A 13,213-nucleotide genomic window follows, 5' to 3' on the forward strand; every position below is an offset into this window, starting at 1 on the left:
AAATGTTCTGGAATAGGGATGTTACAATCATGGAAGTGTTCTTGTAGTCTTGCCCATAAAGACCTAATGGTGGAACCTGTGTAGGTGATATCACAGTCTTTTTGACAGGGAAATCTATTGACTACGTTGTGGTGTTCAAATCTTTCTTTTTGTGTGTGAGATTTAGTGGGTTTTAGGAGATTTGCCAATTTTTGGTTTGTGGTGAATACCAATTTGTAGTGAGTATGTTTGAAGATGTATTTGTAGGCTTTGTACGTGTTCTGGGTGTATGGCAGTTTGATAATTTTTTGTGTTGGGAAGTTTGTTCTGGCGGGTTTTGCGTAATTTATTAGTTGTGTGGGATAGTTACGATTTTTGAAGATCTGTGTTAGTTTTTTTTTTCATTTCTGTGTTTAGATTACTATGATTGGTTGAAAACTTGTAAGCATTTATGAATTGTGACCGATTTTTTAATGGAATATAGATGGTATGAGTGGAAATCAAGGTAGCTTCCCATATGTGAGGGTTTGTGGTATATTTTCATGGCTATTTTGTTGTTTGTTCTGATTAATGTCAAGTTTAAGAAATTGATGGATTGTTCTGTTCGGTTTCTATGGTGAATTGTAGTCTGTTGCTATAACTGTTTAGGGACGCTTTTAAGGTGGTGATGTGTGTAGGATTTCCAATGCACAGAATATCGTCCATTTATTTGCCATAAAAGGTGATGCTGAGGGGGGGGGGGGGGGAGTAGGAGTGATTCTATGTGTGCTAGGAATAATTCCGCTAGTTGTCCGCTGATGTTTTGGCCCATAGGGAGTCCAAAGATTTGAATATACATGTTGTTGTTGTTGAACTTGAAGTTTGCCGAGATTATTAGTTTGATTAAGTTCATAATGTCATTAGGCGTTAGTTTAGTATGAGAGCGTAGGTGTGGTCTTCTGTGAGTAGTGTATGTACGATGTCTAATGTTCTGGGGAAGTCCACGTTGGTGTATAAAGAGGCCACATCCAATGAAGTGAGGATGTCTTCCTGGGATAGGGTTATGTTATTTATTTTTTTTGAAAAGGTCGTTGGTGTTTTTTTATCATGAAGTTAGACGTTATTAATGGTTTGAGAAGTTTCGCTACAAATTTTGATAAAGGTGCTGTGGGTGGTGTTTTTGTAGGAGACTATTGGCCTCATCAGGTACCCGTCTTTGTGGGTTTTTATTTGTCTGAACATACAAGGGGTGCATGTAGTGCGGGGGTTGTGTTTTTCATTGTGGTTATGTCTATTTTGTTTTCATTTTTTAGAGTGTGTAGGGTACTGTTGATTTGTTTTATGAGGTCAGGGGTGGGGTCAATTTGGATTTTTTGGTAGGTGTGTTGGTCATTTAAGATGGCTGTTATTTTGTTGTGGTAATCGGTTTGGTTTGTGATGACTACTGTATCCCCTTTGTCAGCTTTATTGATCATTATGTTCGGTTTCCTTTTTAGAGATAATAGGGCTATTTGTAAGTTGGAAGTGATGTTTGATAAAAAAATGCTCCACATCCATTCCTAATAATATAATATATATATGTGTATATATATTATACAAAAAAAAACCAGTTTTTTTCTATTTTCTATTTTAATTCTCCCACATTGCCTAAGACCCCCCCCACACACACACACTTCCTCCAAAACACCATAACTGCAGTAGTTTGCACACTGCAGAAAAAAGACAAGCCACAACACCCAGGAAAAAGGTATGTGTAAATTTCTCTTCCTTTATGCTACATATATTTGTTGGTAAATATACATCTACAATGCCCTAAGAATCCGTGAGTAAAAAGCCAATGACATTTAAGCAGGGGCACTCTTAAACAGAAGCAGGCAAAATAGTCGTAAATATAATAGTTTGTTAAGAGGAGTAACATGGGAGTTTTCCCAGAAATAATATCCATCTTGGTTAGCAATGATTCAGAAGCAGTACAAAGTTTTAGAGCATTTGAATTAGAAACATTTTCACAAGATGAAACATCAACATTGCTGCCAGCTGGCAAGAATGATCATAAAATATTGTCTTGGTAGGTAATCAAGAAGGAATACATGAAGCCATAGGCAGTTGACTACAGTGAAAGCACTGTAGTCATCAACACTGTAAAATCCATGTTTTCAGAACTGATCTCTTGCACTAAAATTTCTTTGTATGAATTCTTACAAAGGATCTAATGTAAGTCTTTAGAACTGCAGTACAAAAGAAAACAACAACAAAAAAGGCTATGTTTCGATTTCGATAAATATTATTGTAGGTTTGGTTTAAAATATAGAGGCAGACAAATTAATTACATTGGATTGCCTTATTTGTATGTCTATGTGAGCAAATAATGACAATTCTAAAGAAATGAAAGTTAGTAAAAACTGATGAATTTATTATTTGCAAAAAAGTTATATTCTGAACATCATATAGTATGTTTACACCACACAGAACTGTAATGGCAGCTAGGAGCTCTAGTGAGCATGCGTGAAACTTTAATCTAATTAATTGGTCTCTCCTGATGACAGGAAGGGGGAGGGGGAAGAGATGCCAGCTTTGAACAGCTGAGTACAGATATATAAACGATTGAGAATTTCTAGAGACAATAAGAAGGGGAGAACAGAATTAAACAGAAAGCAGAAAACAGCCTGTAATGGATTTTAAGAAAATGCTATTATTGGAGAAGCAATTCTTATTTCATAGTCATGTGAAGAGAAAGTTGCTTCAGCAGCAACTAAAGGAAAAAAAGGAAATAGTGCTTATGGGTGTGTGTGGGGGGGGGGGGGGGGAGGAAGCATCAGAGTAACTACTTGTTTAAGTCATCAACATAAAACATTTCACTATGGGCTTTGAGAACACACTTCATTTCTGTTGATAACACATAAAAGAACACTTCTTTATGCTAAAAAGAAAATTTATTCCACTTATTAATATATGATTAATGTTATATATATATATATATATATATATAGAGAGAGAGAGAGAGAGAGAGAGAGAGTCTTTCCTTTGTTATTTATGTCAGTCAGCAATTTGAATTCTGAGACAAACCAAGTTAGTGGTCTTAATAACTCAGTAATTTTCTGAAATATACTCCACATCTGAAAAATATAACTGTACAATGAATTTTTTGCCGATAGATCTCTATATAATTATAAATATACTTTAATTATGTTATTAAAGTATATTTAACTTATTTTTGAAGTTTATTTAGCACTTGGTTAGACTATAATAAATTTAGTTTAATCTTTTATCCAAGTGTGAGCAAACAAAGTTTGCTCCTGAAAATATCTTCAGGACTGAGGCAAGGTGGTGCATCTGTTGGCAACTCGTAGCAAAGGTGGACCAAGCTCTCATCACTCCTTGTCTTAGCATCTCCCATCATGCAAGCACATCTCCTTGCAGACATGTATAATGCTATGCAATAAGGGAAGGGCCACTACCCAGACCGTTTTGGCCTTTATTGAGGTCTCGTCAGTGGGAGGCAGACCCAGAAGTGGTGATAAGGCAGAAGCGATGGAGAGATTTTGCACTTGGTTAGAGTATAATAAATTTAGTTTAATCCTTTATCCAAGTGTGAGCAAACAAATTGTTTGTTTGTTTGCTCACACTTGAATAAAGGATTAAACTAAATTTATTATAGTCTAACCAAGTGCAAAATAAACTTCCAATATCTTTCTCTAAATCCAGAGTAATTTAATAATAAGGTGGTACACCGGCTGGCAACTCGTATAGGTAAATATGACCTCTCCATTGCTTCTGCCTTAGTGTCACCATGTTTGGGTGTGCCTCCCGCTGATGAGACCTCAATAAAAGTCTAAACCGGTCTGGGTAGTGGCCCTTCCCTTAATGCATAGCATTATACATGTCTGCAAGGAGATGTGCTTTGCATGGTGGGGGATGCTGAGACAAGGAGTGATGAGAGCTTGGTCCACCTTTGCTAACAGATGCACCACCTTGCCTCACTCCTGAAGATATTTTCAGGCACAAACTTTCTTTGCTCACACTTGGATAAAGGATTAAACTAAATTTATTATATTTTACTTATATGAGTGACTCTTTTCTGAAAGCTAAAAAGAAGGTATATTCTTTTTCTACTATTTGCTCAGTAATAAAACTTCATTATCAATCAGAAACGAATCTGTTTCCCTTACCAATTTTTGATTTTGATTTAATTATACACCACAGGGGTATAATTAAATCAAAATCCCATAAAGAAAATAATTTACACTTAAGAAATAAATCCATCTCTAAATCCTACCCACACCTCATTGTGGTGGAGAGGTGAACAGAAGATGTAAGCGAAGTAAGTTGGAAGCTTAATCTTCCAGAAGGGCCACCCTGAGCATGAAGGCTACATCAATATTCCCAGCTAATGTGGGGGGCATCTGATGATTGTGCTAGCAACCCGTCATTGGACATAAGACAATACTGCTCAAGAAATCAAGACAAACATGAATCAGATGGATATCGATTGGAAATGGAAAAGATACAGAATAATAAAACTAGCGACATGGAATGTAAGAATAATTAATGGAAAAGAGGAAGAACTGATACAAGAACTAGCCAAAAGAAATATTAAAATATACAGAATAACAGAAACAAAAAAAAAAGAAAAAAAAAGAAAGGAAATGGAACAATGAATATACAAGACTATATATTTATATACAGTGGAGTAAAAAAACAAAACAGAGCTGAAGCTGGAGTAGGAATAGTAATACATAAAGAGTTAAATGAAAATATAGAATATAAATATATAAATGAAAGAATATTAACAGTTAGGATAAAAACAGATAGAGGTAAAATAAACCTAATTACAATATATGACTCAAAAGAAGGAAGAAAAGAAAAAAATCAGAAGCTTTCTATGAGGACTTACAACAAATAACACAAGAAATAAAACCAAATGAAAAATTAATTATAACTGGAGACTTAAATGCAAGAATAAGAAATATACCAATAAATGGAATTATGCAAAGATTTAATGAAGAAACAATAAATAATAATGGAGAAACATTGATACAATTCTGTGCAAATAAGTTAAAAATAATGAATAAACTTTATATCAACATAAAAAACAGCATAAAGTACCTTTTGGAAACACAAAAGGACAGGAATCAATAATAGATTATATGTAACAAAGTAATACACCCATTAGAAATAGAAGATGTTAGAGTGTTAACATCAGCAGAAATTGGAAGTGATCATAATCTGTCAATATGTAAACTATGGCTTTACAAGAAATGGGTGAAAATAAAATCTAAAGAAAATAAACACAATGCCAAAATAAAATTTAAAGTGGAATTATTAAAAGAAGAAAGTATAAAAATATTATACTATAACAGATTAAAAGAAAAGTTCCAAGATAACCCATTAAGCAGTGAACAACATGTAGAAGATAATTGTAAGATTTTTAAAACAAATTTAACTGAAATAGCAACAGAAGTATTAGAGGTAAAAAAAAAAGAATAATAAAATCAAGAAGATAGACTCCATGGTTTAATGAAGAAATAAAAGTATTAACAAAAGAAAAGAAAGAAATATATCTACAAATGAAAACAACAAATAATTGGAATGAAAAGAACTAGAAATAAAGTTAATCAAAAGAAAATAGAAAGCAAAAATCAAATTTTGGGAATCATACAAAATAACTTGAACATGATTTCTATGATACAGAAACAAATGTGGAGATTTATTAATACACAAAAGAAGCAGAATATATCCCAATATTAAAAGTAAAAATAGTGGAATTAGAAAATTATTTTAAAAACCTTTATAACCAAACAGTTGAAATAAAAGTAGAACTAGGTAAACAAACAAATCAAGAAGCAATAAATACAACAGAAATGAAAATTGAAAAATAGGAAATCACCAGGTCTAGATAATATCAATAATGAATTATCAAAAAATGGTAAAGAAATTATAATTCATAGTTTAATATACTACACAACCAAATAATAAATACAAAAAAAGATTTCAGTAGAATGGAAAAAAAGCATAACAAGACCAACATTTAAAAGAGGAGATTAAAAAAAACATAAAAAAATTATAGAGGGATAAATTTATTAAATACCTCATTAAATGTACTAACAAGAATCCTAAATAATAAAATTACAAAGGAAATTAATCTATTAGATGAACAACAAGATTTTTAGAGAAGATAGGTCATGTACAAATGCAATATTCGTAATCAGACAATTGATAGAGAAAAACAGAATACAATAAGAAACTATTTATATGCTTTATAGATCTGGAAAAAGCATTTGACAGAATTTTAATTCAAGATGTAATAGAAATATTGCAGAGAAGAAAGTATCAGAAAACATAATACAAATAATTAAAGAAATAATACAAAAAGTTAATAAAATACAAAATACAGGAGTAAAATAAATAATAGAATAATAAGAACTATATGTTATACAGATGATGTACTATTAATTGCAGAAAATGAAACTCAGCTACAAATATTACTACATACATTTAATAAAGCAGCAAAATTATATAATATGAAGATATCAAAAACAAAAGGTATGACAATATCACAAGAACCACAAAGATGCAAATTAGAATTGGAGAGTACTATTATTGAACAAGTATACAACTGAACTGCGAAGGAAGGCCACATCTAGAAATCAGAGAACAAGTTGCAAAATCTGCAAGAATATCAGGATGCTTGAATGAAACAATATAGAAAAATAAACATCTTAGAGTAGAGATAAAAACCAGAATTTATAAAGCAGTAATTAGGCCTATTATAGCATATAATGCAGAAACAAGACCGGACACTAGAAAAACATGACAAATGTTAAACACAGGTGACATAAATATATTAAGAAAAATAGTTAATAAAACTAGACTAGACAAAATAAAAAATATAGATATAAGAAAACAATGTGATGTGAAATGCAAGCAATAAACAATTGGGTATCAACCCGAAGAATAAAATGAATTGAACATGAGGAGAGAAGAAGTGAAGACAGAATAATAAAACAAGTCTATAGCTAGAAACCAAAGAATAAAAGAACAGGAAGACCTAGAAAAAGACTAAAATATACTATTAAAGAAGAAGAAATAATTAAAAAAAATGTTTTTATTTATTTCTTAAATGTACTTCATTATTTATTTTAGTAAAAGGAGTTAGTAGTACATGGAAATTAATTAAGCACATCAAACATAAGCAGTATACAACTGTCTACCAAGAGTCAGGCAATAAATAAAGTGGGAATAAAATGGATGAACATCAAAACTAAGAATCAGCTTTGGAAAATAAGTTCTTAATTTCATAACTTACTAAATCTAATAAGTAACTTATAACTAATAATTAATATTATCTAATAACTTAGTAAAGAATTTAAAGTTTTATTTATGTGTGTGTGTTGGGGTAGATCCTTGCTATCTCCATATGATACTGCTAGGGCTGACAATAACTGAAGTAAAGAGATGACTATTATGGCACAACATTTAGAAAGCACTCCTAGAATGGTAGGATTTAATGATGAAGACTAGTAAACTCACTTCTGCAGACAAGCATTTACTGTATATTTCTCATATTTTGTACTCCCGTACTAATAAGCTCATGGAGCACTGACCAGATTGTCACTGTTTTCCCAAATGTGGGAGACACAAATTGTGTCATTATTTCTGGTTTCTATATGCATACCTTCCAGAAACATCAAACTATGTAGAAGGGAAAAGATTGCTTTCAGGATATGCCAACCTGGTTGGCTGAGTGGTAAGCATATCCTCTCTCCAGCCAAAAGGCTGAGGGTTTGAATCCAGCCATGAGCATGGATGTTTGTGATTGTCTGTGAAAATACCAGTGGAGCGGGCTGTAGATGCCGTTTGTGTAGATGATGACGATGGTAGTTGTAGTTCATTGTAGTTAGTGGACTGAGTGGTAGAGACAGAGTTGTACAGTATGTAGTTGGACTCCCTGGAGGTGTTATGTAATAATAATAATAATAATATCCTAGAATATGATTTGAAACTAAGTTTTTCAAATAAAAGAACATTATCTTTCTTCTGACTGTATTACAGAAGTGACATCCAAACAATAAAATGTGTAATAACAGAATCAATTTCATTCACTTCAAGCGAAATATCTAAAAATAAAAAATAACAAAGATTAATGAAGTTATATATATATATATATATATATATTTTTTTTTTTTGGCATGATCTTTCATTATGCAGTAAAAAAGTGTGTTGTCTGCTTAAAATCAATCAAATACTTAAGTTTTCCCACTGATGAACACAATGTAGCCTGCCAAAATTTGTGTTCTTGCTACACACACAGGATAGAAGCAACTCAAACATCTTTCATATAAGTTAACCCATATCATTTTCTTCAAGGAAAATGTAAAAAATTCTTATGCAGAAAAGATTGCATTTAATAATCTTTCAAATTGAATGCTTTTCTCTCTTGGCAATATTTAACTTCTATATTATTCTTATACAAGCCATTACTTTTATTTAAGCATTTTTATGCATACCTTCACTACTCTTACATTTTTGTCTGTACTCTTTCTTGCTAGACATTTTTGACATAATTTTCTGGGACTATCCCTTTATCTTGCATCCATTATGGTATTTGATTTTTCTATCCTTAAAAAATTTGCAATATGCCTTGTTGAATGTTTTTTTTTTTTTTTTTTCAGATCCTGTCTTAGGTTCTCCACGATTTGGTTCTTGCCTTTAAAACTCTCACCCCATCCCAATAATAGATGCAAGTTTGCAATTCACTTTGGAAAGCTGTCTGACTAATTATTTTTTAAACTGGGCAATATATGTTTTCTTTTCAATATGATATTTACTTTTATCATGCAGAGAAATAAGTAATGATAACTTTCTATTTCAAATCCCCCATTGTTGATAGTGATATCCTCACACTTGCGAGGATATCACTACCAACAATGGCATACAGTAGACCCCTGAGAACGCAGGTTTGAACTATGTGGATCCACTTATAGACGGATTTTTTTCAATAAATATATTGGAAAATTTTTGGAGATCTGCGACAATTTAAAAAACTCACAAACAAACCATGTAGCTTAGAAATATCTACATGGTAGCTTAGAAAAAATTAAGAAAAAGCTAGGTATATCATGAATTCATAAAATATATGTAGATACTAGTCTATTTTATCATTTACTACCATAAAATACGAATAAAATGCTACCACAAAATATGAAATTACGAATATATTATAAAAAGTTAAAATTATCAAAACTTACGCGCATAAACATTTACAGACCATACATGGCGGCATTAGCAGTCGAGAAATGTAAACAAACACAAAGATGCAACATTAAATCATAACTGCATAAAAATAAAAAAAATTGATTCATTCGTTTGTGTATAGGCTAGGCTACCGTGAAGCAATTGTATCGATTACACTAGGCTACCATAAAGCAATCATATTGCTGCTTCTTCATTATCAACATTATCAATGCATGAATTGTTATACCTATAAATAAATATGAATTTCTTTTTCACATTATCTTTTCATTTTTGATGTCTAGTGTTAGTAATACATATAACATGCACAGCGTTTTGTATCATAAGACAATATTGATGTAACTACTTATGACTAGGCTACTATCCGAGTGTAAGCAACGTCTGATTACACTTGGATAAAGGATTAAACAAGAACATAATTTCTTGTTTAATTTAAGCTAAATATTAAATTTCTAATAAAACTTTCCTTGTGCATTCTTCCCTTGTGAATTTATTATGTAACATTCTGAACAAACAGCCATCAAGTAATTACCATTATTACTTTTGAATGGGTGTTAAAACATTTCAAATGCTATAACACCCATTTCAAATTTTCATTATATGGAAGGCGGGGAGAGAACACGGGGGGCATCCATGGAAGTTAAGGCTGTTCTCAGTCAAGAAAGGGGTAAGAGCTAGGTTTTTCTCTCAGAGAGCAGAGTGAGTGGAATAATTTGCCCTTAGGGGTAGTGAGTGCATCTAGTGTAAATGAATTTAAGGAAAGGTATGATAGCTGGGTTGGGTAATTTACAGTCTCCCTCGATGAGTCCTTGACTCCCTGGAGATCTCAGAAAATAATAATAATAATAATTATTATTATTATTAGCTTTGCTCTTTTTTTTTTTTCCCAAATGTCTGGTGTTCATATCTTATTTTGTCATCATCATCATCATCAAATTCCTGCCATGTACCCTCAAGGGGTGTACAGGATATGACAGTACTACATGAAAAAATTACATCATTACTAACTTCCTATCTACAATTTTCCTCCAAATCAGTCTGTTACTTGTCAAGACTCCAACATTATCAGATCTTATATTTCTATCGTCTAAGGCACTTCGTACCGTATCAATCCACCTATATCTTGGTCTTCCTCTGGGTCGTTTTCCTGCCAACCTGGCAGAGAACACTTGTTTTGCTAATCTTTCCTCTCCCATTCTATTTAAGTGACCATACCATCTGAGATTAGCTCTGCTAACGCATTCCTGGATGCTGACAATGTCAAGTTCTTTCCTAATATCCTCATTTTTAATATGATATTGCCATTGATGCCATCTGTTCACGCCTCTAATCTTTCTCAGGACTCTCATATCTGCGGTCTCTAGTCATTGGTCAAGTGTTTTACTTCTGACCCAGCTCTCAGATCCATAAGTTAAAATTGGTTTGAACACTGTCTTGTATACAGCTAATTTAGTGTTCCGACTAATTTCTTTCTTATTCCATATGAATTTATTCAATTGACTTCCCACGATACCAGCTTTGCTGATTCTGTTGTCTATTTCTATATTTAGTTTACCATCTTCAGTAAAAATTGTGCCTAAGTAGCTGAAATGTTTCCACAGGTTCTCCATTCACAACACAGTTGACATTTTCAATGATTCTGCCTATTTTCATTGTCTTTGTCTTTTTATTGCTGACCTTCATACCATATCTATTACAACAGCTATTCAATTTAGTCAGAGAATCTTGCAGACTTGTAGCGGATTTATTTAGAAGTATAACATCATCCGCATAAAGCAAAGAGCTGACATTAACATCTCCAATTTTGATATCAGGTTTAATACCACATTCCTTCATAATGTGATCCATATAGATAATGAATAACAGAGGGGATAACGTACATCCTTGTCTCACACCAGATTTAACATTAAACCATCTTCCTGTACTTCCTTCAATTCTAACTGCTGACTCACAACTCAAATAAAGACTAAGTATTGCTTGATATAATGCCCCATTGACACCATATAACTGCAGCGTATTGAATAGCTTCTCTCTTGGCACCTTGTCATATGCCTTTTCCAAATCGACAAAACTTAAATACAGATCTTTGTTATATTCCCATGCTTTCTCGACTATTTGTCGTAAAGTGAAGATCTGATCCTGACATGCCTCTATTTGGCCTGAATCCAGCTTGTTCTTCACCAAGCTTTTCTTCCACAATTCTTCTCAACCGTTTCTGAAGTATACTTGCATAGATCTTGCCAGGAACACTCAGTAGGGAAATACCTCTGTAATTCTCACACGCAGTTTTATTTCCCTTTTTATATATGGGTACTATGAGAGCTCTACTCCAATCATCGGGAATTCGTCCCTCTGTCCAGGCTTTCTGAACTATGCAGTGCAGCCACTGTAAGACTCTTATACCACCATACTTCAGCATTTCTGGTCGAATATCATCTACTCCTGCTGCCTTTCCACATTTCAAGCCTTTGATGGCTTTTTGTTTAGGCCATCTCCAACAAGACCATTTTTTTTTTTGTTTTTACTTTATGGCAGCTCTAATGTTGCAAAACATAAAAATGTTGCTGCCATAGAATTTTAAAAGGGACCATAAATCATTCTCATGTTAAATTTCTCATATTGAAATTTGTCAACATCACTCCACTTGAAACTGCCTGCCATGCAAGAAGTTTAGGTTCATGTTTAGTGTTGAATACTAGAGCTATTCCTTCCTTTATCCTGATCACTAATTCATGAATATGACATATTCCAGTTCTTATTTAGCAGTATCTTAAAACTGCTGTTTTCATGGAAAGTGAATACTGAAGTCATCTCTTAAGCTCAACAGAATTACAAAAACAGGCAACATCAGTGATATATATGAGGAATTAACTACTATAAGATGTTTCATTCAAGCAACAGTTATCAGGGAAGGGGGAAGCAAGATAACCTATAAAAAATCTTAAAAATGTCTAAAATCAGGAATCTTTAATTTTAATATTTTCACAGGTAGAAATTCATTAAAACCACAAAATCTATATTAATTACATCTGATAAAGTTCCAATATTTAATTATACATAAAATTTACTTACATAATGTTAATTTTTCTAGTTTGGTGAATGTGTTGCTGATGTCTCTGCCGATTTGTCTAAATTAAGGTACACAGCAATTAATAACAATATTTAATGCATGATGATAAACTATATCTGTACATGTTATACTTTTCCAAAAGAAACATGCATCAATGGAAATATTAAATGAAAATTAACATCTTCCTTCATGAAACATGCAAACACACCCATCTATAAATTAGGAATGCATAGATACTGAAGATGAATATAACAAAGGCCTCCAAATATCCTATAAGAATGGAAATAAAATAAATGGGCTTCTAATCCACTGACTGATGTAGAAAGTATTTATCTAGATGTGTGAGAAGTAGCATGGCCTTGCCATTCAGGACTTAAACAATCAAATTTTATTATTTGGAAACTAAACATGCATTATGATAGAACACCATAATCAGTCAGGAGGAATGACGGAATCATCTCATTAAACAGATCCACTGCTGTTTTCATGGAAGGTGAATACTGAAGTCATCTCTTAACAAGCTCAACAGAATTACAAAAACAGGCAACATTAGTGATATATGATGAGGAATTAACAAGAAAGAAGTTATACTAAAAAAAAACTGTTGACATAATTTCTCAGGCAGTATTATCATAAATTCATTGTTTTTATTAGCACAATGATACAACATGGAGGTGAAATGCAAATCATTGTGAAAGTCTGCACAAAAGACGAATAAAGTAGAAAGCATGGATTTCTCAAAAATGGTATGGTGCTGAATGTACTGCATATGCATGGGAAGATGTCGCAGAGATTTACGTAGAGAGGTCAAATAAGAAAAAGAAGAATGAATGCGAGTATGTAGGAAAGGCAATATTCTGATGGACCATGAGGCTTGCTTAAATATGAGTTTAAACAGTTTAAATGCGAGTAGGGAACATGATGTCATAACTG

At 32.5% G+C, this 13,213-nt stretch overlaps 1 protein-coding gene across 1 annotated transcript in view; it reads right to left on the bottom strand.

Annotated features, from left to right (window-relative positions):
- The window catches only part of Syx5 (syntaxin 5), a 202,696-nt gene that overhangs the window by 128,997 nt on the left and 60,486 nt on the right, over positions 1 to 13,213 (bottom strand). Inside the window, exon 4 of the mRNA XM_090398913.1 lies at positions 12,283 to 12,338. Coding sequence (XP_090255039.1) covers positions 12,283 to 12,338 — 56 coding nt within the window. The remainder of the gene's footprint in view (positions 1 to 12,282; positions 12,339 to 13,213) is intronic.

Source organism: Typopeltis vanoorti, chromosome 10 (genome assembly GCF_054136105.1).
Source record: "Typopeltis vanoorti isolate ZY-2024b chromosome 10, IOZ_Tvanoo_1.0, whole genome shotgun sequence".
Lineage (NCBI taxonomy): Eukaryota > Metazoa > Arthropoda > Arachnida > Uropygi > Thelyphonidae > Typopeltis > Typopeltis vanoorti.